Source organism: Protomyctophum bolini (assembly GCF_963924005.1).
Source record: "Protomyctophum bolini genome assembly, chromosome: 9".
Classification (NCBI taxonomy): Eukaryota; Metazoa; Chordata; class Actinopteri; order Myctophiformes; family Myctophidae; genus Protomyctophum; species Protomyctophum bolini.
The window spans coordinates 24,025,607-24,053,569 of NC_137870.1; the positions used below are offsets into that span (position 1 = coordinate 24,025,607).

The following is a 27,963-nucleotide window of genomic DNA, read 5'->3' on the forward strand; positions in this document are numbered from 1 at the left end:
CTGTATTTAACTTCTTTTGTTGTGTTAAACACAAATCATCTCTTCCGGGGATCCCTGGCACCAAAACATTTCCAGATGGGGGTCTGTGGCCAAATGCATATAAATTTGGGGGGTCCTTGACATGAAACCATTTGAGAACCACTGCACCATCTAATCTACAATGTCTATTAATGTGAAGGTATGGTCCAGGGCAGCGCCCCCTGGTGGCCTATGAGGCGCACCTCAACGTGGACATCACTTCCAGTGGAGAGTCCTCAGGTTTCACCAGCCAGGAGAGCACCATGGAGCGCTGTAAAACAGGTACACACACACACACACACACGCACGCGCACATACACACACACACACACACACACACACACACACACACACACACACACACACACACCTCCAATTTGTCTTCGGTACATTTTCACAATTTATTTTGCAATCTAGATAACATCAGAGTGTGTAGTTGTTCCTTAGTAGCTTTAGCCATGACTTCTCCACCACTTTATCGCCTAACACCAAATGTAATTAGTGTACTGTACTAGGTTTCATGCTTTTGTGCATGTTAAAGTGTTCTAAGTGTTAATCCTCTTTGCATACCATGGAATGTAGAATGTGATTTGCTTTAATCCTGTGTGTGTGTGTGTGTGTGTGTGTGTGTGTGTGTGTGTGTGTGTGTGTGTGTGTGTGTGTGTGTGTGTGTGTGTGTTTTTCTAGAGCCCCTCTGGCATGTTCCAGTATCATCGTCTCGAGGAGGGGGACAGAGGAGACCTGCCAGACAGGACGTCCCAGGGAAGGATTCTCCAAACAGACACTCAAAGGTTAGACAAATCTCTGCTCTATCCTCTGACCTCCCAGTATCCAGTGGCTCTAATGTCTTATACACACTGTATAATCACACACTGCATTTCTACCAACTGTTACATTTGCGTCAACGTTTAGTTGACTCTTTTATTTATATTTATATATATATATATATATATATATATATATATATATATATATATATATAAAATGTATAAAAAATTGGTTCCTGGATTTAAAGGTACAACAACAAGTGTGAGTCGGTGAGGAGGAGGAGGAGAGCAGATTAAAGTCGGCATTAATTATCTGTCCTTCATTTTGTGTGTGTGTGTGTGTGTGTGCAGGGCGAGACGCAGTACTCCAGTCACTCCAGCAGTAACACCCTTTCCAGCAACGCCTCCAGCAGCCACAGCGACGAGCGCTGGTTTGACGGAGGGCCCGGAGGAGAACGAGGAGGAGGTGGTGGTGGTAGTGGCGGTGGCGGTTGCCATGGCGACCCCACAGAGCCCGACGCGGACCACCTCAACAAGGGGGGATCGAGCGACAGTGGCATCGACGCACCCGTGACCCACTACGGCCACAGTCGTCATGCCACCACTCCCAACAACCAGTCGCACAAGCCCGCACACTGCTCTGCGTCTTACGCCGGCCTCCAGGAACTGCCTGCAGGGCGGAGTGGCGGAGCGGAAGTGAGGAGGCGGGAGTCGTCGCCCATCATACCTGCCTCGACCAATCACACCAAAGGATACCGGACCAAGACGTTTCCGCCGCCCGGCTCCAGTGCTGATAAAATGGATTCATTCAAACCCAGGTAGGAGAAGGACTACTAGTATTGTAGGGGTGTGGCTCTATATTATACAGACTCAATCCTACAATACCTCTTCAACAACACCATTTAAATTAATGACAGAAAGGAGAAACCATGTAAAATAATGTAAAGCTGGAGCTTTAGTTACTCATCCTATTGCCTAAATCCTTCTGGAACATACAGACCAGCTGCTGTACTGGTGGGCTTTTTATGACCCTTCCCCCATCATAAATGTACACTCATTCTTGAAACACACACACACTGTGGTCTGATCCCGTGCTCTGTAGGATTAAAGGATTGCGTGTTTAGATTCACGGTGTCATCACCTCACTCATCATAGTGTATCCTTGCAGGCTGGGACAAGACTATCACTGCACAGTGGAATATTCTAGAGCTGTAAATTAGACACTATAGGAGACCGATGAATAAATACAGGTATGATACAATTTGTGCTTTGGAAAATAATGTGGAAGTAAATAGTTTGAGGATTGTCTGAAGATCCGGATTGATGCATTCAGTGTTGCACATGTATGCATTGCTGATGCTGAGATACCATGATAGTTGGATGTTTCAGTAGATATTTCTTGTTTCCATTTGAACTGTGCTGGTGTCACCAGTTGGTGTGGTGCTTCTTGGTCATTTGTTACAGTTTGGCTGTTAACAACATGGTAAAGCAATTTGAGTTGTTCTGCTGTCTTGTTGATGGAAAGTGCTGTAAGATACAGCTAGGTAAACAAATGAGTGGTTGCAAAATCAACAAATCATCTTTCTGTCATAATAGTAAATTATAATGAGCAACAAAATAACACTTGTTAATATCGTAGAAATTGGAAGAGGTAACTAACTGAGCATGTATCACGGTTTGCACACATTTTGGAAAATCTTGAGAACGTTTTAATGCAAATTTCAAGTCATGGAAAAGTCATGGAAAATGACCGAATACCACAGTTCAAATGTCCTCGATAATTAATCTGATTCTTTCCTGGGAGATTTTCTGTGCCTTTGGCGTAGACCTGTGTCATTTCAATGAATCGGACCCAGCGCCATCTACACCAATTGGTCTTTTATAGGGCTTTTGATCGACTGAGTCGTGATGCTACTTGATGTTGTCAACAGCAATGGCGTGCCCCATCTTGAACTGTGCATGCATCCGTGCCCACTATCTGTTTCTTTCTATCGCCTTTATCTCCAATTTCTTGTCCCAGATGGCATTTCTGGTCAAAACAAGGTTTATTCCATGGCCCATAACCGACGTGCTGTAATCCTCGCGTTCAGCCTTTCTTTCTCGTCGCCTATTGCTAGACTGGAAGTGGATGCGACAACACACACATATGTAGTAACATTTGTAAAATTCGGTTGTGGGTTTTAGCTCTTCAAAATAAGGGGTGAACGGGGGGAAATGGCAGTACGAGGTGAATTAATGATTAATTAATCCTGGCGGACAAACGGTTAAGTCAGTTTCAATGTTTGAAACAATGTGAGATTTATTTATAATTCCTATGCCCATGCTGTCTGGTAGTTACCAATACAGCAGTTATAACTTGATATGTTTGGATGAGAATAAGCAGGTTGAGACTTCGTATTGACCAGAGTCACTGTGTGTGTGTGTGTGTGTGTGTGTGTGTGTGTGTGTGTGTGTGTGTGTGTGTGTGTGTGTGTGTGTGTGTGTGCGCGTGCACCCCCTCTCAGGGCCTGCTATACTCCCCAGGGTTACAAGACCCCTGTGGCTGAGAAAACACGGCCTGTCCGCACCTCCACCACACCCACCTCTGCTCATCTCTCCACCACCCCTCTCTCCAGCTCTGCCCCGAAGTCCTTTTATGGCAAGAGCAGACAGAATGCCTGGCAACCTGAAGATAACGGCACATCACCTTCAAACACCACAACATCCAGCTCTGATGGCAACAGCACCAAGAAGTGAGTTGGACGTTAAAGAGTTTAAGTTATAGTCATTTTCAGTGCAGCACTTTCTGTGGAACTATTATTGCCATTTAACCATGATTTCAACTCTCTATTGTTGATTACAAGAATTACAATAGCGTGGCAGAAGTATTTAGAAATGAATGGAAATCAAAACATCACACAAAAAGTAAAACAATGTCAATTAGGGTTAGGGGTCAGTGTAGCTTTCACACCCAAAGTTCACTTAGAAGGTCCAGACCAAGGACCAAATATTAGCATTTTGATTTTGGTCTGTTTAGTGTTCACACAGGACTTTGTAAAGCGAACCAAATATGTAAACAAATGACACGTGTACATGATAAGCAAACCAAATGGTGAAAAAAAGAACATGAGGGGAAAGTCTACCATTTTTGGGCACAACCTTCAGTCACACAGAGAGAGAAGATAGCAGCAACATGGAACGACAGCAACAACTTGCTATTGCATTAATTCTTAATAATTATTTTATAAGTCAAATAAGAGCAACAGATGAACAGAGGGGTAAGCGGACCATGGTTCGTTTTAAACTAACCAAACAGTCCCGGTGTGAAAGCGCCCTAGTGACATGTCAGTTACACATACACATAAATCCAGTCTGAGAAATGCTTTTGCTTTTCTTTTCTTTTCTTTTTTTTTCAGAACAAGCATGTAACACTTTTAGAGTATTGTATGAGCTACAAGTTAATTAAAATCTTTGTTTGATTAGTATTAAACCAATTAAATCAAGCCGTACAGGATGGAATCCATGACCTTGCGGTCGAAATGCGAGTGCTCTACCGACTGAGCTACCCAGACACAAAGCCACATTTGAATGCATCAAATATTTAGAAAAGTATTTTTTCCCTGGACCAAACAGGACACCCCAAGTCCTCTCTCAAAATATTATTATTGACATGCAAACGAGAAACAAGAGTAGCATAATAATAAATAAAGGAACAATACTTTTATACAGACAAAAAGATCTGAATGCATGGCCAGGGATCACCTGCAATACCAGGGATCCGCCGACCACCGGTTGGTTGAAAACCCATGATATACAGTATAATAAAACATTAATCTACTAGTAATTAAGAATAACAGAGATGATGGATTAAGAACAAACATAGGAGGAACCACATGGAACCACATGGGCGCTTCACAAGTCTGTCATAAACTCATAATGCCTCACTGTCATGTTTTGTATCTTCAGGCAGGTGGACCTGAATTGTAAGAATGTGTTTGGGCAGCCTCGTCTCCGGGCATCCCTACGGGACCTGCGGTCTCCGCGGCGGACATACAAGAGCACTATTGAAGATGACCTGAAGAAGCTGATCATCATGGACAACCCCGGAGACATGCCAACACAAAGAGATACGGTGAGGAGGGAGCACAAAACACAATGAATTGTAAAAGAATTGTATTGAAATATGAACAAACCATTTTCTCTGATCAGGAAATGTACACTCAAGACTCAACTGTCCACTCACTCGTCTCACTCTCTCCGTACCACAGTCCCCCAGACGCACCTTGCAGCGTACATTCTCTGATGAGTCCTTGTGCAGCGGGCGCAGGGATGCCAGCTTTGCAACTTCTGAGAATCAGAGCACGGCCAACGACGTGCTTTTCACCTGCACTCTGCCCACACGACGACACGCTCTGTCTGCAAACCACATGCAGAACAAGAAAGGTGGGTTGAGAAATGCACTGTTGGTTCATGGTTATAAGAAATAGAGATTCATGATGAATATTCGCTGCCGAGATTGAGGCTTCATTCATTATGAACATTAGTCTGCCAAAGGTCATTCTTAGTGGAGCCAAGAACCTTTTTTTGTCATCTTGCCCAGTATTGCCAAGATGAATTACAACTATTCTGTATGTAGTTGCAAATGCATCTCTTTGTTAATTATAACTGTTTAATATAGCATGCACCATCTAATTACTGTACTCTCTCTCTCTCTCAGTCCCTCTGTCGGCGTCTGAGCTGTCCCTTACAGAGGTGAGGGACAAGGTTCCCCCTTTGCGAAGGCTGGACCCAGGGCTGATGCCCCTTCCAGATACAGCCTGTGGCCTGGAGTGGTCCAGTCTGGTCAGTGCAGCTAAAGCCTTTGAAGGTGAGTGTTGGGGAACTCAGACAACTATAAGTAATGTAAAACGAATATAAAATACAAGTGGAAGTAAAAGTAATGTACAAGTGGAAGCAATGTAGACATGGATGTAATTTAAACTTTCTCATCACGCTAATGTTATGATTTGGGTTTTCACATGCATTGTTTTTGGTTCTCTCTCTCAATTTTAGTGGTCAATCGCAGGAACCAAGAAAAACTAACTTGACTGATCAAATGAGAAATGAGAAATAATAATAAGAAAAAAATAAGAAAAAAAATAGGAAAAAGAAAATGGGTGGAAAAAATAGGGAAAAAAGTCTGATTATACACGATCAACAGTTTTTTAAAATTCTTCCTTACTACTTGATTCTGTTGTCGATTTGTTTAACAGACATGAATGGAGGACACTACAACTAGAATACTATTGACTATTATCAATGCAAGCTCCCAAAGTTTCAACCAGTTCCTCTTCCATTCCAAATAGTCACCATTGCTGTCTAAGAAATTAAACAGCAATGGTATCTCTCTCGCTCTCTCTCTCTCTCTCTCAGTAAATGTTTTACCAACCTGCTCTGTGTAGTTAAGCGATTGGTTGTAAAACCATATCCGATAAAGATATAAGAAATGAGAAATAATAATAAGAAAAAAATAAGAAAAAAAATAGGAAAAAGAAATAGGGGAAAATAATAGGGAAAAAAATAGGGAAATAAATAAGGGAAGCAAATAGGGGAAAAAAATAGAAAAATAGAAAAAAATAGAAAAAAAATAGGAAAAAAGTCAAAAGTGATTATACACGATCAACGAAGTTAACCTGTAGCTGTCTGTACATACAATCAATTTCAATTAGCTGCACACTGCCAACCTTCACGGTACAAGAATTATCCAAACTTTTTCTTATATATATATATATATATATATATACATTGCAGTGGTTGGGCATAAAGAAGACAAACACGTTCCACTATCTGTAAAATGATCTTTCTGTGATCAAAGAAACCTTTCATGAAGGCTCTCAGTGTTGGGATCGGTTACATTCACTTTAATTCTCACAAAACAACACCTTAAAACCCTGTATCTCATTATCAAAACCCCTTGAGGATTTGATATTGTTGCTGTCGGGTGGATACCTCATATGTCCAAAACTGTTACTTTTCAGAATTAATTTATTTTTGCAGAAATAGCATATTGTTTTGAGCTTGTAGATTGGCTATTCATGACAAAGGGCATTCATCTATGAAAAAAAGTCTAATCTGGAGATAATAGGTTTCTGCCAGACGGCAATGATATGCCATGTTAACTGCTGAATGCATTGTGTGGGTTTTGTGGTTAATATAAGTCATGTCATACCCTCTATGCTTGTGTCACACGACACTCCTGGGAAAGAGCGCGGGATCTGGGCTATTTTCTATGCCCAGCAGATGCCCCCCCACCATCCCTCCGTCCCTAGTGTATCCTGCCCCCGCAACCACAAAGTCCTTCACAGAAGGCCAGAACAACAGATCAACATGTGATTGTGATCTTTCTAGGGCCTTGCTTCATTGCTGCTGAGACAAACTAGGCAGCACCTTATTGTGTAATTAGGCTTATTGCTCAAGGGACACCAGAATTATTTTTAAATAAACGACAGGGCCTGAAGAAGCTTTGTGAAAGTAACTGTGTGTGTGTGTGTGTGTGTGTGTGTGTGTGTGTGTGTGTGTGTGTGTGTGTGTGTGTGTGTGTGTGTGTTCCAGTTCAAAGAGCAGTATCCCTGTTTTCACTGAATGAGCCACAGGTTGAAGGTCCAGACATGAGGCCAGTTATCAGTCCAGTCCAATTCCAGACACCGCAGACCCCACGCACCACCCCCACCTTCAGTGGGTAAGTCATTACAATATTGCTAATGCACTTCAGGCAGCTGAAGTCCACTTAATTGGACACAAGGGAGTTGGCATTACAGGCAAAAATGGTTGAAATGGTTTTGTTTCCTTGCCTGCCTCATGGTGTTCTGCTGCATCAATGTTGCCACCTTGTGGTTAGTTGCAGTACTGTCTAAAGTTGACTTGTGTTCAACAAGAAAGTTGTGCTTGTGCCTTGTGCATGTCCCAAAACATAATTATTGCTAAATCTGTCCGTACATCACAGGTACAACAATGATTTGTCAGCCAAACAATTTGGCCTTGACCTGTGAGCATGTGTTTAACCCTTGTATTGAGGCATTTAGTGTCTGCATCCTGGCCTGCCAGCCTATACCCAGAAATGGCTTGCTGAATGGAAACTGTTATAACAGAGGAACAGTGCAAGGCCTTGTTGAGCACATTGAATTAATGTGTGTGTGTGTGTGTGTGTGTGTGTGTGTGTGTGTGTGTGTGTGTGTGTGTGTGTGTGTGTGTGTGTGTGTGTGTGTGTGTGTGCTCATACTGTACATATGTGCGTGCTTGTATGTTTTCAGTGATGAGGTCCCTAACGATCTTTCAGGGCGTCTCTACCACCTGGAGGTAATGCTGCAACAGCTGAACACTGACCTGGAAAAAGTGAGAAATTAATCTTTCTACAATAGTCGACAACTGTATGAATCATAGTGTATGAATTCACATTCGGTTTCAAGCAGTACTTGCTCATGGTTTTCTTTTTTGAAGATTAATTGTTCAGCTATGAGAAAACCAGACACCTTACTTTGTTTTCTTGTTTTCCTTTGCCCTCTACTTCCTTCCAGGAGAAGAAGGACAAGGTTGTGCTGCTAGCGGAGATGGCCAACCTCAGGGAGAACAACCATCGCCTGCAGGAGGAGAGTCTTTCAGCAAGTGAGCAGCTCCGGAAGTTCAGCCAACTTTTTACCAATAATCAACCAGAGAGGAAGTGACGTTGTGAATCATTCAGTACATGAAGTGGTGTTGGGACTGGAGTGACCGATGCCCACAGAAGTGCATGTGATGCAGCCTGATGGAGGATTCCTTTTTTGGTCTCGTTGATAAGTCTTCTGAAGCCCTGTGCCCGGGATGGACACACAGATTAGACACACCAACGGACCGACATGGGGAAACAACGGTCGGACATGCGGTCGAAGTTTAGGGTTTGAGGTAGATTGTGTCTAATGACAGTCGGACCAATAGTATCTAAACTAAAGCCTGTACCCCTGTGCCCAACTGTACCTGTGATACCCAACACACAACAATGGCCCACAGACTGTTCCTCCACTCACCTTTGACTGGACTGCCTTAAACTGGAGAGAGAACTAAAGAATATTTTATAAATACACATAATGATCACCTGGCCTGCACACCACCCAGAGCATCATTGTCCCCCAGTCTCTCTGTATTTGTTCCTTGAGCCTGACATTTTATTTTTCTAAACAGAAGTCTGAAATAACTTATTCCGACATCAGTGAAGCCAGCGGACATCAGAGAAGATTTTAATAAATTACCAGTACTACTACAGCACCTGGAGAGGCCTAATACTGTTGAAGCCAATTAGCCAAAAAAAAAAAAGGATATATATATAGATAAAAGAGACTAAGATTGCATTTGTCCGACTGCACTAGGAGTCATGGATTTTCAAGGTCTAAAGACATGGTACTGTAGTTATATGCCCACGTGGTACAATACTCTAATATCAACATTATCTTTATTGTACTGATTGTTGTATTAGAGGTATGTGTGTAAGTCATGGAGGTACAGCAAATACTCAGACAACTGTATTGTTGCACAACACAGCACTCTTAGACGAGGTGTGTGTGTGTGTGTGTGTGTGTGTGTGTGTGTGTGTGTGTGTGTGTGTGTGTGTGTGTGTGTGTGTGTGTGTGTGTGTGTGTGTGTGTGTGTGTGATGAACAGGTATAAGATACTTGAGCTATAAGCAAACTAGCTTGCTGTAACGTTAAAAGTATGGGCTGTGTTTTTAAACTATGGCCCATAGATGTGAAACAAGCCATCATCAAGTTCAGTGACTGTGAAGTCAATGGCACAAATTAAAATATAGTGCATTGTTTTGAATTTACCTTCTCTAACATTGTAGGTTCATCTCATGACATGTGAATAGTACTGGGGCCTCATTTATAAAATATCTATTTAAAGAAATATAAGAAATGAATACAAATCTTAAGATCATGAATTGGGCACTCAGGTGCCGCATGGGGTAAAGTACCTGCCCACCACCGTGAAGACTAGGTCAAATATTCCATTGGTGCATTGGTGAGGTGTCCCATGTTCATGGGAGGAAAGAGAAGCAGGGAGGGCGTTTTCTGTTGCTGCACTACCAACTCCTACAGGTTGGTCAGGGGGAAGATGATGAACTGGGAAGTCACGTGTAACGGAGGTGCTTGCCTAATGCCTACACCCTCCCTAGGATAGTATGGTCCACAGCAACAATGGTCTACAGACTACAGTACAAGGATACTTGGGAATTGACAGACTTACCGGTACTCAATTGGGAGAAAGGGGGCAAAATAATATTTTTCTATGAATCAGGTGCAAGTACAGTATATATCATGAGAAATTATTTGAAGGACACAGTATAAATCCAATAACCTTTCTATGAATGAGGCCCCTGGACTATGATTTGTACCTTGTTTCTTATGATCTCATTATTCTTTACATAGTCATGGAATTAATAGTGTCACATTTTTAAGCAAAGCTCCTAAGTACAATAGTCAGTTGTGCATATGGAAAATAGACATGTATTGCACATGTAACTCACTGTACAACACTGTAGCTCTTGTGTCTTATCAGAAAACCATGTGTGTGCGCGAGCGTGCGTGAGTCCGTGCGTGTGTGAGAGAGAGAGAGGCATATGAGTATGAGTCTGTCATGTCTGGTTTGCAAATCCTTTCCTGTGATGAACGAATGAACACAAAACATAAGCAGGAATGAAAGGAACTAAATAATCTATTTATACTGCTGGCTCGCTTGATTCCAATTCTCTACGATATCTATTTTTCCTAAAGAAGTGTTTTGTCTATCCAGGGCTGTTTGAATCTTCATTTGGTACTGCATGGAGGAAATGTCTTGCTTCCAGCAATGTGAGTGAATGGATGTATCTGACCCCAACTTATTCCGTTTTAGACATGGATTTACTGAACTAAGTCGTGAACTCCTGCCTTGTAAATGCTTTTTCACTAGACGCCTTCCCTGATCTGACTGGAACTGTTTATTCTCTCCCCTCCAAAAGTCACTCAGGTTCCTTACATACTGTAGTGTAGATGACCCTCTTCCATACTTGTCTAGTTCAATTGCTGTGAGATGGCACAAGTACAATATTACTGTTTTGTTTCTGATCATGGACAAGACAATTATACACTGCTATGTGTAACTGCCATTCAATTTCTACTCTCTTCACGCCTATTTTTCTGGTATTTTGCCCATAGAAACACTGTGTCTGCTCTGTACCTCTTCATCATTTATTTTGTCTTGGATGATGTAATCAATTAGCATCATTGCATACGAGCGTCAGCTTGATACTTTTTTACCTGAACCACCAAGGGATCAGAATGGATCCCACAGCACAGCGTGTGTCTAGCGTTACTTGCAAAGCATAAGTAAAATATTTGAAATTTCTGGCTTTCAGTACATTTTTGGATCATGACATGATGCCCCGTGGGGGTGGACCATTTTTTTCCCCAGGTTTGGGATTAGCTAAAGATGTCTACTCCAAATCAAACATGACATACCAAAATTCGTCAAAATTCATACGAATCCCAAATTGGGGTTGAACCATACAGTTTAGTGCTAGTAGCTGTTATCCAACTTATCTGCAATGTCTTAATTAAGTTTATTTGCATGTGGAGGTTTTTTTTTCTTTCCTTCAAGAACTGTTTCTATAAATATATATAATTTTAAGTACAGTATACACAGTATGTGAGCATAGCTTGGTGCACTGATGTTGCACTTGCACAAATCAAACAGTAATGCATTAAGGTAAATGGTAATGTATATTCTTGTTTTTTAGATGTTTACTATTTTGATAATTTATTTCTAAATACATTGGCCACTTTTGCAAACTGGTAAAATAGTGAAAATGAGAGGGTACTATTTTATTTGTGTATACAATTTTTTGATCCTTGTACAAAGCTGATTTGTATGATTATGCATTTTTATTTCCGGCTTTTCTTTGCGTTCAGTGCTTTCTGCATGTGGCAGGGGTGCATAATGCAGACAAACTTTGTCTAACCTTGTTTTATTTGGGGATGTTATATCAATGTGTACATTTAAAAATGTAAATTATGTTTTCATAAGAAATTAAATCATCTTTCAGAATGGCTATTTTCTCTCATTCTGCAAATGCAAAAACTACATGAATGAGAAACATGGAAATGACCATTTTGATGCCTCGTTTTCCCCAAGAACATAGGGATGAAAGGGAAATTCTGGTCCGAAACCAAATAGGATTAATATATTTTTTCCTACCATTGCTGGCATGGCCGTACCTTAAAGCAGGGATACCCAAATAGATTTACCTGTGGGCCACATTACAAAAATGGCAAGGGGACAGGGGCCAGTAGATAAAATTACGACATTAATGATACTTGATAACTTCTCTCTTTCAATTGCTTTATTTTCGCAAAATGTATCAAAGTACAATGTGCATGCACACAATATGTAAATAAATAAATGTGTTACATTTTCTTGCATAAACACAAAGAGCTGTTTCCATAACTGCACAAATTATTGCACATAACATGAGTAGCTGTTATAATAACATAATAACATAACATGAGTAGCTCTTTGCCTGCCTGCCTGCCTCCCTGTCTGTCTGTCCATGAGTAGTTATTTGTCTGTCTGTCAATGAGTAGCTGTCTTACTGTCTGCCTGTCTATGAGTAGCTGTCTGCCTGCCTGTCTATGAGTAGCTGTCTGTCTGCCTGCCTGTCCAATTGTCCATGAGTAGCTGTCTGTCTGCCTGTCTGAGTAGCTGTCTGCCTGCCTGCCTAATTGTCCATGAGTAGCTGTCTGCCTGCCTGCCTAATTGTCCATGAGTAGCTGTCTGTCTGCCTGTCTATGAGTAGCTGTCTGCCTTCCTGTCTGTCCAATTGTCCATGAGTAGCTGTCTGTCTGTCTATGAGTAGCTGTCTGCCTGCCTGCCCAATTGTCTATGAGTAGCTGTCTGTCTGTCTATGAGTAGCTGTCTGCCTTCCTGCCTGTCCAATTGTCCATGAGTAGCTGTCTGTCTGTCTGTCTATGAGTAGCTGTCTGCCTTCCTGCCTGTCCAATTGTCCATGAGTAGCTGTCTGCCTGCCCGTCTGTCCAATTCTCCATGAGTAGCTGTCTGTCTGCCTGTCTATGAGTAGCTGTCTGACTGCCTGTCCAATTCTCCATGAGTAGCTGTCTGTCTGTCTGCCTGCCTGCCAGCCAGCAAGTTGGTTAACAGAAAATAAATTGTTATGGCTGAGTAAAATAAAACAATCTACCTGAAAATAGATAGCTATAAGTGAAGAGCAATTTCCGCAATTACCATTTCCGCAATTTCCTCAATTTCCATTTCCACCATTTCCGCAATTTCCATTTCCAACATTACAATTTCCGCAATTTCCATTTCCAACTATTAATGGCAGCTGGGTTTCATCATTCAAATAAAATAGAATTCTGTCCGTTTAGCTATAAAATTATGTCAGGGAATAGGGATACAGAGTATATGTCTTTCATTTGCAGTGCATCTCCCCCCCCCCCCCCAAGCTTTTATTTTCGTTCGAGTAATAGTACAACTAATAGTATTACTTAGAATAATGTAATTAAAGATAACTTCATTCAGATTTATTTATTTTTATTTCATATTTAGGTCCCGCGGGCCTGAGGTTGAGTATCACTGCCTTAAAGCTACCTGATTTATGGGTCCATGAATGCATACAATATTCAGTGCATCACTACATTAAACCCTAACCACAAATATTTCCCAGTTAGCTATAAAAGCTAGTCAACATTTGCACAAGACAGATATAGCAGTATAGTATTCATATCAGATGAACATTGTCAGAATAAATACATCTCCCAGAAAATGTCCATTAAAAGCTTAATCTGTGTCAGACAATGTTTTGTATGTTCACAAGTCTGATTACCCAGGTTCCAAGTGATCAATTTAAGTTTTGTCACAAGCACTGAGGCAATGAACAGTTTGAACTTCAAGTAATTTCATTTTCCAAAAAAAAAAGCCACAGTTTAATATCGGAAACCTGTTCATTAGCAAGTCTATACAATCTTGCTCTATCTCCCAGAAGCAAACTACTTGGTAATGAGAAGTGATATCCAGTGGTGGACAGCAACCAATTACATTTACTCGAATAGTGACCTTAATCTTTTCCCCCTTGTATTTTTTCTTTTTAGACATTTTCTGACCACCACCGGTGAGAACTGCTTAAACAATGCCTTGTTAGCAGGGATTTAAGAGCCACACATCAGGCACTCATCCCTGTTCTCCAAGGAGCAAACTATAGCAGCAGCGTTGAGCTCCTTGATTGCCTTCTCCTCATCGGAGGTCTTCGCTGGCTGGGACTCGTTCAGCTTTTCCTTGTTCAGAGTGAACTGGATGGGGTTGGCAGCAGGTTTGGTTCGTAGGTAGTACATGCCCGTCTTCAAACCCTGTAATAAGATATGTGAACTCTTATAAATATAAAAGGTGTCTTGTGGCACTTAAATTGTGTTTTAAATTTAACAATCCCTTGCAGATTTGTATTATATTTAAGTATCTCTACCAAGGCTTTGACTTACTTGCTTCCAACCATAAAAGTGCATGCTGGTTAGTTTGCCATAGCTTGGCTCTGCAATGTGGATATTCAAGGACTGGCTCTGGTCAATGAAGGCACCGCGGTCTGCAGCCATCTTGAGAATAGTCTTCTGGGAGATTTCCCACACGGTTTTATACAACTCTTTAATATCATCTGGTATCTCAGCAATATCCTGTGGAAGTCAAACACTGGTTAAAAATGCAATATACAAAAACATATCTAATGTGTTTTAATGCATTTTTTTCTGGACACTGTCACATAAAATTATCAGATGGGGTGTCGTTTTACCTGGACAGATCCATTGTGCGCAATCAGCTGGTTTTTCATCTCCTCACTCCACAGCCCTCTCTCTGTAAGGTCTTTCAGCAGGTGGGGATTAACAATCTGGAACTCCCCAGAGAGAACCCTGCGGGTGTAGAAGTTGCTTGTGTAGGCCTCAATGGACTCATTGTTGCCAAGGATCTGGGCCGTGGAAGCAGTCGGCATAGGGGCAAGTAGTAGACTGTTCCTCACACCATGTTTGGAAATCTTCTCCTTCAGTAGTTTCCAGTCACAGAGATCTGTAGGAGTCTTCTCCCACATGTCATACTGGAGGATTCCCTTGCTGACAGGAGAGCCAGGGTAGGTTTGGTAAGGGCCGTGCTCAGCGGCCAGCTCACAGCTGGATTCAAGGGCAGCATAATAGATGGTTTCAAAGATCTGAATGTTGAGCAACTGGGCCTCAGGGCTTTCAAAGGGGAAGCGCATCAGGATGAAGGCATCAGCCAAACCCTGGACGCCAATTCCGATGGGCCTATGGCGCATGTTGGAGTTTTCAGCCTCGGGCACTGGGTAAAAGTTGATGTCAATGATCTTGTTTAGGTTCTTGACAATGACCTTAGTGACATATACCAGCTTTTTAAAGTCAAAAGTCCTTTCAGGGGTGACATACATGTTGAGTGCGATAGAAGCCAGGTTACACACAGCCACCTCATCCTCGCTAGTGTACTCCACAATTTCTGTGCAAAGGTTGCTGCATTTGATGGTACCCAGATTCTGCTGGTTGCTCTTTCTATTGCAGGCATCCTTGTAGAGCATGTATGGTGTACCCGTTTCCGTCTGGGACTCAATGATGGCATGCCACACTTGCTGAGCCTTCACCACCCGCTTGGACTTACCCCCTCTCTCATACCTGGTATACAGTTCCTCAAACTCCTCCCCCCAGCACTCATCCAGCCCAGGGCAGTCACTGGGGCACATCAACGACCAGTCTTGGTTGCTCTCCACTCTCTTCATAAAGAGGTCAGGGATCCACATGGCATAGAACAGATCTCTGGCCCTCTGCTCCTCCTTCCCAGTGTTCTTCTTCAATTCCAAGAAATCAAACACATCAAAATGCCATGGCTCCAAGTACATAGCAAAGGCTCCAGGTCTCTTGTTACCACCCTGATCAACATAACGTGCTGTATTGTTGTACACTCTAAGCATAGGGACTAGCCCGTTGGAATTACCATTTGTTCCGGCAATGTAGCTTCCCGTTGATCTGATGCAGCTAATTGCCACTCCAATGCCGCCTGCTGATTTAGAGATGAGTGCACATTGCTTCAGTGTGTCATAAATACCTTCAATGCTGTCATCCTTCATGGCCAGCAGGTAACAACTTGACAGCTGGGGTCGATTGGTGCCAGCATTGAACAAAGTGGGGGAAGCATGGGTGAACCACTTCTCTGAGAGGAGGTTGTACGTCTCGAGAGCTGCATCAATGTCTCTTTCATGAATTCCAACAGCCACTCTCATGAGCATGTGTTGGGGTCTCTCAGCAACTTTCCCATTTATCTTCAACAGATAAGACCGCTCAAGTGTCTTAAAGCCAAAGAAGTTGTAGGAGAAATCTCTGTCAAAAATGATGGCCGAATTTAGACGATGCTTGTTTTCAAGGACAATGTCAAGCGTCTTCTTGGAGATCATAGGAGAGTGGCGTTCATTTAAGGGGTTGACATAGGTGTACAGATCCTCCATCACGTCGCTGAACACTTTCTTAGTCTCTTTGTGCAAGTTAGAGACAGCAATCCGTGCAGCCAAAATGGCGTAGTCAGGATGCTTAGTGGTGAGGGTGGCTGCAATCTCTGCTGCCAGTGTATCTAGCTCTATGGTGGTGACTCCACTGTACAGCCCCTGGATCACCTTCATTGTAATCTGGGTTGGGTCCACAAAGTCGGAATTCAGTCCATAACAAAGCTTTTGGATACGAGAGGTGATCTTATCAAACATGATACGCTCCTGGCGTCCATCTGAAAAGCAACAACAGGTCTTTGTCAACAAATGTGTTTTTCTCCGTTAAAAACAAACATTATGGCATTGGCATCTGTCAAAACAAACGCATTTGGTAAAGTGAGCCAAATTGTGGAAGGAACAGCAATGTCCCCAAAAAGATGACTACATGAAATAAGAATTTGTAGAAATGATGAGTTGATTTTAAAATATTTTTAAAATATAGATCTCCTTCAAAACTGCTCCCAAAGAGCACTTTGGTGGCTGCAATTCGAAACTGGCTCCAGTAAAAAAAAAGTTTTATGTTAACACAGGCTAATGTAAGCCAATCCTCTTGACTTAGCAGACCTTGTGCTTTCCTCAAACTGTTTCAATCCATCACCATCAGCTGTCATTATGCTGCTGTCTGCTGTAGTATAATTTGTATGCACCTTATGGAAACAAAGGTATTGTGCTTTGACACTGAGCTTAAAGTGTACACAAATGGATCATTTGAGTCTGACGCATTTCAGTTGTACACTCAAGAGTTTAATTAACACATTTTATAGTGTAATGAATTAATACCAACCACTATGAAATTATAGACTAGAATCTTAATATATTCCACGGGTGATCATTTAAACCAACGATGCGACCTGCTATTTATTTCGTTGTTGCTAAACAACGAATCACGATACGTACAGTAGTAAACATTGTGGCTACTTAGCATTTAGCTAACGCTGGTTGTATTTGGAAAACAACGTGACGTTACGGTTAACAACTTAACAAGGCATGTTGATTCTAAACTACACCCGTCAACTTCCACCTACGACTGCCTGGTTAAAGACAAGTTGAACACATCGAATACTTTGGTGTCTGGGTTGTCTAATGTCAAAATACTGTTTTATTAAAATAAAATAATAAAAACCCCACCTCGCTTGACGACGTGCATCTTGCCAAGATCCCTGGCTGGAAGAACCCGCTACAGTATTTAATTTGATAATAGTTACTACTGCTGTCTGAGACAGCACAGTCTCTCACACACAAGTAAAAAAGGACAAGCCAAGAAAAAACCTGCAGCATCTATGCAAGCATGTATTTCGTCGAATCAACATCCATATAAGAGAAACCAAATGTTTTTTAGCCAATCACCGCCGCGTATATTCACTGACGTCCTTCTGTAGGTGCGGGGTATGGGGGCGGGGCGAACAACCTGGCGGGATGTTTATTTCGATTTTATTATTCCTGTGAATCCTGTACCGACTCACAATTAATTCATATGTACGTCATTACATGTCCTTCATGTTTCTTTTATTTTCACATACGCACGTGTTTGTGTATGGCAGACAGGGACCAACTCAGGTCCGGTTAGGCTTAGGTTTATAGCCTCGGAAACCCAGACGTTTTTATTTCCAGGGAGAGAAAAGGTTTAGGTTTAGGTCTAGTAGAGACTAGAGTCGTGAGTTGTTTGAACTTGTTGTAAAATATGTGTATTGAATATTGATTGATTCTCAAAAGTAAAAAATAAGGGAACAAAGTGTGTCTCTGATCAGTTCAATGAAAGTGACACGTTACCCGTCCCCTGAAATAAGGGATCGAATGTACGTGCGACACGTACGTACGGTACGGTACATTCGCTCCTTTATTTCAAGAGACTAGGGTCCTACTGCTGGCCCTTTAAATTATCTAATAGGGCGCGTTCGGAAATGCGCACCGGGAATGTGGTCAGTTTGTTGAGTGTGGTGGGCGGTGACGTCACAGAGTGCGTTCAGTGTGCCTTATTTACGAACGACCAGTTACAACCAAACACACCTTCCTGTAGGGGGCGTGCACGTTTGTGATTGTTTTGATCCTACGCCTGCACTAAAACTCGAGTCTCTGCAGCCAACGAGAAACGCAGCACAAGTACAACTTCACAAGCAAGTAGCCTAGCCTACTGTAGAAGAGCAACATGGCAGAAGCGATGGCTACAGTTGTTTCTCTGTTGGCAAGTTCAGCCGTTGTTGTTGTTGCAATAGTGGACAGCGACGAGGATGACGGCGAAGTTGAGAATGTATAAAGTAGGCACTATAGCCTTGGGCTAATCACAGCGCTGCCCACTGACTGTGTGCGTTCTGTACCTAGGTACAGAACGCCACCTGGGAGCGCTAGAGACACAGCTGTGACGTAAGCACACCATTCACACCGAGCAACCCTACCCTGAGGGTAGGGTTGCTCAGTGCGTGCACTCAGCACACCCGGTGCGCAGCGCACTGGATTTTCGAACGACAACGCACTGAGTGCACTGAATAAACGAACGACAAGAGAGCACACCAGTGCGTTCAGGGCGCATTTCCGAACGCGCCCCTATAGTACGACGGTGTGGCGAGACAAAAAGAACAAATCTACAAGCTTGTAACGTTGTGAGTCTGTGACCAAGGTCGTGTTTAGCTGTAGATCTGCGCTGTTTGGCTCCGGACACCCTCGCGCGATCACCGTTCTGCTTACGACACCCGGAAATCAATTTGGGATTTTTGTTGTATTTTTTATTTTATTTTATTTCTTACCTCAAGAGGAAATGAGCGTCATCGGACCGTCCCGTTTACACTCACTCAATGATATGTAATATGTGTACTACTAGTTGAGAAGGAAAAGTAAAAAAAAAAGAAGAAAAAACATACATGCGAACAGCGGCTGCTGCGATACGGAAGGAACTAGCACCGTATCCGATTCCATATTCTACTGTGGTCAACACGTTGCAGCAGCACTGCACATTTCTCTGCAGGGTTAGGGACTCAGGGTATATATTATATCACATGTACAATGTTTTGCGTGACACATAACAAAACAAAGCGAGACTACATCCAAGGTCGTCTCCGATTGTCTCCTGACTGAGCATGAGACTGCAGGAGGGTCGTTTTATAAGATGGGTTTGGCTCTGCAGAGGTTCGTCTATAAAGGGTAACCTATTATTTTTGAAATAGGAGCAGGGCGTTGCAAATAATGACTATTAGAACAAAGGTACGACAGAACAGCCTATTTTACCTCAGTGGTCTATTATTATAGCCGTGCTTGAGGAAGGCCAGCCGTCCATGCCTGTAACATTGACACGTAGGCTACGTGTCTGTGAACTGTGACATCTGTCAGTGTCAACGGCAGAGAGCCTGATCTGCTGTGTGTCATCAGAATCCAGGCATCATGTCAAAATCCAGCCGGCGGTACAAGCCTCTGCAGACCAACAACGGCAGCGGACCACTGCCCGGCTGTGACCGGGTTCCGGTGCCTCGTGTCCGGGTCCTCATCTTCTGTCTCATCGGTGTGCTGATCCTGGCTGTCATATTGGGAATATACCTGTCCAATGAATCAAGCGGAGTCCCTTCCAACCTGCCCTTTTTAGATCTGGCAAAAGACAGGGTAAGGAACGGCCCTACAGGTCTAGTAATTTAGAACGTTATTAGCTCTGGTCCATAGCCTTCTACTGCTTCGATTCTGCCCTAGAATTATGGACCAGAGCTAGAACGTTATTGCGATTTAATTTGGTTTCAAACATAGGGAATTGTCAAAAATAGAAAGTTGACCTATAAGCGTTTTGGAATGATTTAGGAATCGTCATTAAAAAAATGCCAGAGGCTACATCGTCTGTACTTTTGCTCTACAAAACCTCTATCATGGGAATGTTGATTGTGTTATTGATAGAGAATAGAGCTCAACTATAACCTAAACACTAACAATTTAATGATGTACAGTACACCAGGGCAAAGCTGCTGTTTTTCATACTTTTTCACCACCCTCTACCCTTCATATATATTGGCACATATATGCCATTCTTCCCTTAATTTTACTGGAACTCAAGGGGCCCCTCAGTTTACTCTGCAAGTTAAACTGTCACTGAGCATGTTTAAAGGTGGACCAGGGAGAGGTGGCTGGGTTATAGTGGATTTTGTAAATCCAAAGTCCTTAGTTGGGCCCAACAGGAATGGGCCTGCTGCCGCTGTACAGATCCTTGAGTGTCATAGTTCTAGCTGGGTCCTGCTTTCTGGGTCTTATATTCATTGATAATTTTATAAATTCTTCTGCTCCAGTTGTCCCACAAGGCGAGTAAGTGCTCTACATCACAGATACGTAGCTTGGCCTCTCAGGTTGATGGAACACGTCTGTGGGAGACTCACCTGAAGCCCATCCTCATAGAGAGGTTACCTGGAACACAAGGCAGTCTGGTTGTACGACAGGTACCGTATGTGCACCAGTGGAGTGATTGATCATGTGAACATTTATTTAACATTTGCATATGGCTATGCTCATATCTTAAAAATAATTCTCAAAACACAGACACACACAGTCACAGTCAGTCTCACACACACACACACACACACACACACACACACACACACACACACACACACACACACACACTATATCAATTATGTTGTTTCTACTGCAGCATATCTCCTCCACATTGTCTTCCTTGACGGCTGGCTGGACTCTAGACGTAGACTCCTTTGTGTCTCCGACCCCCCGTGGCCAGGTTACGTTCACCAACATCATTGCCACCCTTGACCCTTCGGCTCCACGCAGGCTGCTACTCACCTGCCACTATGACTCCAAGGCTCTTCCACCTGATCCTCGTGCCCCAGAGAAGGTGTTTCTCGGGGCCAGTGACTCAGCTGTACCCTGCGCAATGATCCTGGAGCTGGCCACTGCCCTGGACATCCAGCTCAGGTCACTCAAACAGCAGGTATCTGCCCAGATGTTTCTGTATTTACATTCTTTATTCAGATAGCTTCAGTTTTAATATGATGGAAATTAATAATGGTGTGTTTAACGCAAAGGCATAGACGCAAACTAAGAAGAGAGGCAAAGAACAGTAAAAAAGGAGTCCAAGAAAAAGTTACAATTACAAACATAATTGAGTTTATGTCCCCTTTTCCCTACCATCCTTACTGTCATGATTGTCATCCTTGCTGCCTGTGTTAACATAAAACAAATGAAAGAGCAGGGAAATGGTGAGATGCAGTTCCCAATGTATTCTCTCTCTCTCTCTCTCTCTCTCTCTCTCTCTCTCTCTCTCTCTCTCTCTCTCTTGCTCTGTGCAGTGTAAGGTAGAAAGTGCCTACTCCAGCCTCCTAGTTGTGAGTGCAGTATTATTTGTATCTGACAGCAGCAAGCATCCTGCTGGCGACTGATCTATGGTGGCTGGAAATACACATACTAAGATTACACTGCAGAGAAAACCACTAACCTCAGAGGCAGCTTTGGGACTGTCCTACCCCAACATTAGCATACTCACTACCACGCTCACTCTCTCAATCTATCCTAGCATCCACCAGTAACTCTCCAGCTGGCTTTCTTTGATGGGGAGGAGTCATTTGAGGAATGGACATCCACAGACTCTCTCTATGGCTCCCGTCACCTGGCGGAACGCATGGCACATACCCCCCACCCGCTTGGAAGCACGCACACCACCATGCTCCATGCTGTGGTGAGCAAACTGTGTGTACACATGTACTGTATGTATGTACTATAAGTACTAGGCTGATGTCATTGGAAACGATGCCCACTGGGAAGTTTGTGAATGTGAACGCATGCCCCTCTGGTTATGCAATACCCGAGTAAGAGTGATCCAACATTACAACTATAGATAGATATGGTGTGCACTGCAGGAGAGATTGATATATCACAAATCACAATACGACACAGGTATAATACACAACATCCTACCTTACATAGTTCATTTTTTGTTAAAATCTTTTAATCCCTATGTTTGTGTTAAAAAATGTCAATCCCTATATATTTTGCATTTAAGAGAAATTTTATTCGACATGATGTTTGGCTAGGTTTACAACAGTCTAAACAATTGTTTTTCTTTTCACAGTTTTGACCATATATTTGCCCCAAATATTTTTTTTAAAGGATGGCGGTCGCTGTATGTATTTGTATAATTATAATATTATTAAGTAAATTAATTTAGTTTGGAAATCAATATTTTCTCCAGCAACTATTTGTGCCTTAGTGTACAGTATTATAATGGAAAACATTGGTTTCCTCAAAAACCAAAGTAAGTATAGTATGCTTTGGAAAATGGTTGGCAGTAATGTGAAGTATGCAGTGAGTCGTGGTCAATAAGCTTAACATGCCAGACCAGCGTTATGGTTCTTTTGAACCGGTTAAACTGTAAACCAAAGCACTTTCCCAGAAGTTATTTGCATTCAAATTTTGTTAGTTTATAATGCAAGTTCATTCACACTCTGACAGGCGTTCACAGGAGGTGGTAACTTTAGTAAAAAGTGTAAATGTTGCTCATGGAACAAACAGGATCAGTGCATTTGAAAAAACAACCGAGGATCTGGGCACTCTGGAGTAAAAAAAAGAGGAACAGCTTTATTTAATTAAATTTCATTCACATTATGAGCACATTATTATCCCTCCTACAAGATCTCTATAAAACAGATACCCCCCTGAGTATCATTAATAAATATATGGGCAAGGGTGAGTAGTAACATGAGCAGAATGCAGAAAGTACTTCAATAAAGTGAGCAGCAATATACAAATATAATGGGAGCAGTGATTTTTATGTAAGCAAGCACTCAACCCCAGTCTGAATTTCTTTGTCCAGGCTATTATGTCTTGATTTGTATTTGGAGGTTGACACTGATGTTTCTTGACCCTTTCTCAGGACCTCTTTGTGCTGCTAGACCTACTGGGTGCTGCTGACCCTCTGATTGTGAATCACTTTGATAACACTGCTCGCTGGTTTGACCGCCTTATTTCTGCAGGTATATGTCTCGTTTGAGTAAAATTGTATTAGTTTTAGTCATATTTTAGTCATCTGAAATGTTTTAGTGTTAGTCTAGTTTTAGTCGACTAAATATCGTAAGATTTTGGTCGACTAAATCTAATGTTGATTTTGCAGACAAATATAAAAATATATATTTTGGCGGGTGTCGATGGCCTCATAATACCTGATTTTACACGTTGTTTTATGCTGAAAATCGCAGATCTACAAGCTCACTATGTGCTGTGAGCTTGTAGATCAGCTATTTTCAGAGCGTAGCACCTGAGTGCAACTAACCTAAAAGACTTTTCGTTCTACTGGATCTCTTTCTTGTCGACTACTCCCTAACATTTTAGTCTAGTTTTTTTTTTTACAAAATTGTCAATATATTTAGTCTCAGTCTATTTAGTTTTAGTCATCAGTCTATTTAGTTTTAGAACTAAGCTATGATGACAAAAACTAAATAGACTGATGACAAAAACTAAATAGACTGAGACTAAATATATTGACAATTTCGTCAACAAAAAACTAGACTAAGAACTAAAATCGTTTCGTCCATTTTTCGTCAAACTAGTCGACAAAATCAACACTGGTAGCAGGATTTGCCCCCTTGCCGTTTTCATCTCTGTCTCACGTGTCTTAACTTGCTGCCTTCCCCACCCCACCCCACGCCACCCCACCCCTTACGCCTCACTCATTCTCAGAGAAGAGACTCCATAGACAGGGTCTGTTGACGTCTCACCCATCAGAGCAGACCTACTTCAGGAAAGACGTGTACCTCGGACCGGTCCAGGACGATCACATCCCTTTCCTGCATAAAGGTGAGAGGTGGACACCAACCCTATGTACACACAGTCATACTCTGACCTTGGGTTTTGCATTGAATCATTAATCCCCCCCCCCCCCCATATGCAAACATGTACACACAGGTGTTCCTGTGCTTCATGTCATCGCTACACCCTTCCCCCAATTTTGGCACACACTGGATGACACGGAGGAAAACATGCACCGACCCACAGTGGAGAACCTTACCAAGATCATGGCGATCTTTTTGGCAGAATACCTTGGCTTTTGAACCTATGTGGTGTTCACCAATACAAAAACGCCCATATCGAGGTATGTGTCAACCCAAGTGCATTTGGCATATTGAACTGAGAACTTCTGTTCACAGTGCATTCGTTGATGGATGTTTTTAGACCAGTCGCCGGCCTATATATTACTGACTGTAATGGACTCGATCCAGTGCACAAGGGACAAACCTCCAGAATGGTCTGGTAAAATGAACTAAACTGATATAGTTCATGATATTGCAATACCAGATGAGCAAAGACCAAAGACTTGCACTACTGGATTCTCTTGTATCCATGGCTTCATCTGATGAGTGACCGTGTAGCTCTTGTTTTAAGTTTGCCCATGCGTTACTATGTATTCATTCATGCTGGAAGATTGAGGCAGCTTGATTAATGGTACCTCTTGTCTAAACACTAGGAAATGCATCTTTTGGCCCAGCCATTTAATTACTGTTAAAATATAATTGTAATGTACTAGTTACTATTACATTATAATTATACTAGTTACTAGTATGTATGTACTGTGATTATTAACATACAGCTTTATGTTTACTCCTGATTTCATGAAGTAAACTCTGAGCCAGGATATCTTCACTGTTCATAATGTGCCAATTGTTGAGAAAAAGTCTATTGTTGCGTTCACATGAGGAAGACACAAAGATCACAGGATATGAAGTCGCTTTGTATATCTGTTGCTCACACAGTCATTGACATCAATCGTGCGTCTGTAATGACGTGTGATTGCAGCTATAGTTGTAGCTTTGCATCTGGTAGTTGAACCCAGCTCAGCTTCAATTTGTAGCTTTTGCAGCAGCTACAAATGTCAGATGCATCTTTGTAGCTACACGTCGCTGACAAGAAATCCTAGACTGTATCTTTAGAGGTGCTCCGATCAGGTTTTTTGGGACCGATCCCGATCACCTATTGTTTTACTCACGATTGGCCAATATCGATCTTGTGCGTAAGGGGAAAATTTGAATATTTCCTAAATTATATTTCAAAACCCACGTAAAAACTGTTTCTGTGTGTGGGGAGGAAGGGGAGAATATTTAGGCCTGTCACAGATGCAAAACAATATTATACTATATATCTGATAGATTTCTATACCACTTAAATCTATCTATAAATGTGCCACATCTCTGTATGTCTGCCTTCCATGTCTGTCTTCCACGTAACTCGCCCTGCCGACTTCAAATTTGACACACGCGTTCCACCATGCACGGTGTCGAGTCCGTCGGACATTTGGAGAGAATATCGGCTGATCACCGATCGATCGGAGCACCTCTCTGTATCTTTGCATCTGCACGCAGGATTAGTCCTGTCTGTGTGTAACCTTTTTATTGCATTTATTTTATTGGGACCTTATAGTGACAAATAACATCAAAGTTTATTTTGTCCTGCACTTTTAATTGTGTTTCTAGTTCTACTGTTATTAAAATGCAGTGAAATAAGGATTTTCCTTCCATACCAACAACAGTTCAACAAGGTCAGCAATAAAGTGTTAACCTTATTTTACCGTATGAGACTGGTTATATGATGGTTATATGCAGTGTATGAAGATGAGAAGACTCTGGAATATATCATGAGTAGATCATTCAAGTTTCTATTCATATGTTTAGTGCAACGGTACACTACACCTGAGAAAGAATGAATGTTATGGTACATTGGGGTACAAGTCATTCTGAACCAGGGGTAGGCAACCTAAGGAACACTGGCATAAGTGGAGAGAGAGGGATATTGAGTCTAATGATCATTACATCCTAATGTGAAAGAAAATATTTCAAAAGAAGAAACAATTAGTTTTACAGTATATGGACAATTAAAAACAGTTGAAAATATTACATTTTTATATCGTTTCGTAATTAAACTTAATGTTGATATGGCACACTGGCTATCAAGAAAAAATGAAAACATGCCAGTTCATGTCAAAAAGGTTGCCGACCCCTGTTCTAAACTATGGACTCGGCTATGGCATTTGTGTGTCTGTCTCTTACAATATACATTTTATGTATTCACATGTCTTGAAGCAATGTCTAATAATGACAACTCATGTTTGATTATCTTAATTTTTGCCCCTTTATTATGTTAAAGTAGTAACGCCAACATACAAGCGTGTTCCTTGTAATTGTGAACTCAAAACAGGTTGGCGAGGATTCAAATCATGAATAGGTCCAAGGCACTCTGTTCCAGTCAGGTGAAAGAAATCTTTATTATAACGGCATGGCAAAGATTAAAAAAAAGACCAATGCAATTTTGGCTACAAGCCTTCGTGAGGGTCCCACAAAAATATCTACTGTAAATGTCAAATGATCAGTCGGGTAAAAGAAGTTTGTTGTTGATAAATTATTTACAACAATGTTTATATTTGCAGTCTTACAACAAAGTATGTATTTGATTTTACAGATTAAATATGGGACAGACAGATATGACTCAAAGGCGGCGCTGGGTGAGACAGGTACCGAAGAGGTGTGCAGTTATAGAGGAGACTAGGACTGCCAGGAGGAGAAAGGTCATTGTCAGAGGACGGGTAGGCTTCCCCTGAGGTTCCAAAGGAGCCAAGTGCTTGGTCACTATTTTAAGAGAGAAAATTAGATACAATCAAGCTCAATTATGTTTTAAAAATCTAATTCATTCAGTTTAATGGATGTAAACCAAATTTATTTTTATATTTATTTATTTACTTTCAGCCAGTTGCCAAGAGAGGGCACTGTTGTTCAGAGTTAAAACTAGATCTTACTAATAGCCCAGAATACAGCCACTGACCCACTGTGTCCGTTTGTCGCTCGGTCCCTTTGCCTTCTGTTCTTGAACCAGTTGCTGACCTGTGTTGGCGTGAGACCTGTCGCTCCTGCAAGCTCCTGTTTTTCACCCGGTGAAGGATAGGGTTTACGGTAATACCACTCCCGGAGGATAGTTCGAGACTTTTCCTGCAATTATGTAAATTAACCAATTAATGCATTGTATTTGTATTGTTACAAATTACATACAATGTATATAGGCTGGTTTAACAACAGGAAGATCATCAAGCAAACCCCCCAGCTTAAATGTTAACACACACCCACATCACAATTTATTTTACTTCTGCCACCATTAAACTCAATTAAAGTTTGACCAGTGCAATTGCAATTTGTGAACATTCAGTGAATCAAAGATCAAGGACCTTTGAAAATCCTACCTACCTTAAAACAGTAGCTGGTCTCCTCTCCATCCCAGATGGTGTGTGGTAGAGGGAACTTGCGCCTAACACGGTATTTCCCTACGGCCCCTAGCGGACGACCTCTCTGCTTCTCTGCCTCAATGTAGTGGGCACTCAGCCACAGTTGCTGAAGGAGAGGATGACTGCGTGAGGAGAAAGGAAAGCCCTCCAGCAGTGTGTAGAGATCCGAGAAGCGGCCCTGGTGGAAGGCCACGGCTGCTTGGGCCTTCATCACACTTTCCAAACCAGCTAGGCAGGGGGAGCGGGAGGATGGAGGAGGAAGAGCATGCAGGAAACCTGTGAGACGGTCCATCCGACCAGCCTGTAGCAGAACCTCGCACACACACGCCACCTGCTCTGCTGAGAAGACCGCTGCCATGGTATGACCTAAGATGAAAACTAAAT

At 42.1% G+C, this 27,963-nt stretch overlaps 4 protein-coding genes across 4 annotated transcripts in view; 2 read left to right on the top strand and 2 right to left on the bottom strand.

The window, feature by feature from the left end:
- sipa1l3 (signal-induced proliferation-associated 1 like 3) overlaps positions 1–11,853 on the top strand; it is a 78,372-nt gene extending 66,519 nt beyond the window's left edge. Inside the window, 10 exon segments of the mRNA XM_080772490.1 lie at positions 179–300; positions 706–809; positions 1,137–1,603; positions 3,290–3,517; positions 4,731–4,896; positions 5,033–5,207; positions 5,482–5,631; positions 7,356–7,482; positions 8,054–8,135; positions 8,318–11,853. Of these exon segments, the coding sequence (XP_080628616.1) occupies positions 179–300; positions 706–809; positions 1,137–1,603; positions 3,290–3,517; positions 4,731–4,896; positions 5,033–5,207; positions 5,482–5,631; positions 7,356–7,482; positions 8,054–8,135; positions 8,318–8,464 (1,768 nt within the window). The 3' untranslated portion in view covers positions 8,465–11,853.
- A 1,540-nt stretch (positions 11,854–13,393) lies between these two features.
- On the bottom strand, positions 13,394–17,589 carry LOC308320965 (ribonucleoside-diphosphate reductase large subunit). The gene is made up of 4 exons (XM_080771717.1): positions 17,475–17,589; positions 14,601–16,582; positions 14,296–14,484; positions 13,394–14,166 (listed from the first exon to the last, which is right to left on the bottom strand). Exons 1-4 carry the CDS (start codon positions 17,491–17,493, stop codon positions 13,969–13,971), a joined length of 2,388 nt encoding a protein of 795 aa, XP_080627843.1. The 5' UTR covers positions 17,494–17,589; the 3' UTR covers positions 13,394–13,968.
- Positions 17,590–18,281: 692 nt separating this feature from the next.
- On the top strand, positions 18,282–25,848 carry qpctla (glutaminyl-peptide cyclotransferase-like a). The gene is made up of 7 exons (XM_080771618.1): positions 18,282–19,934; positions 20,603–20,749; positions 20,962–21,255; positions 21,838–21,999; positions 23,194–23,293; positions 23,997–24,113; positions 24,222–25,848. The coding sequence occupies exons 1-7, from the start codon at positions 19,719–19,721 to the stop codon at positions 24,365–24,367; spliced, it is 1,182 nt and encodes a 393-aa protein (XP_080627744.1). The 5' UTR covers positions 18,282–19,718; the 3' UTR covers positions 24,368–25,848.
- A 177-nt stretch (positions 25,849–26,025) lies between these two features.
- On the bottom strand, positions 26,026–27,937 carry six9 (SIX homeobox 9; the record flags this gene model as incomplete). Its single annotated transcript, XM_080771619.1, has 3 exons — positions 26,026–26,932; positions 27,126–27,289; positions 27,542–27,937. 3 exons carry the CDS (start codon positions 27,935–27,937, stop codon positions 26,767–26,769), a joined length of 726 nt encoding a protein of 241 aa, XP_080627745.1. The 3' UTR covers positions 26,026–26,766.
- Between the last annotated feature and the right edge of the window lie 26 nt (positions 27,938–27,963).

Bases quoted from the DNA above. Each gene is read 5' to 3' on its own strand.
- LOC308320965 (XM_080771717.1), bottom strand. The intron at 14,485-14,600 runs GTAAAACGACAC...TGACTTCCACAG, and splicing joins CGCACAATGGATCTGTCCAG to GATATTGCTGAGATACCAGA. The intron at 14,167-14,295 runs GTAAGTCAAAGC...ATCTTATTACAG, and splicing joins ACTTTTATGGTTGGAAGCAA to GGTTTGAAGACGGGCATGTA.
- qpctla (XM_080771618.1), top strand. From the start codon at position 19,719: ATGTCAAAATCCAGCCGGCGGTACAAGCCTCTGCAGACCAACAACGGC. The intron at 19,935-20,602 runs GTAAGGAACGGC...CTTCTGCTCCAG, and splicing joins TAGATCTGGCAAAAGACAGG to TTGTCCCACAAGGCGAGTAA. The intron at 20,750-20,961 runs GTACCGTATGTG...TTTCTACTGCAG, and splicing joins GCAGTCTGGTTGTACGACAG to CATATCTCCTCCACATTGTC.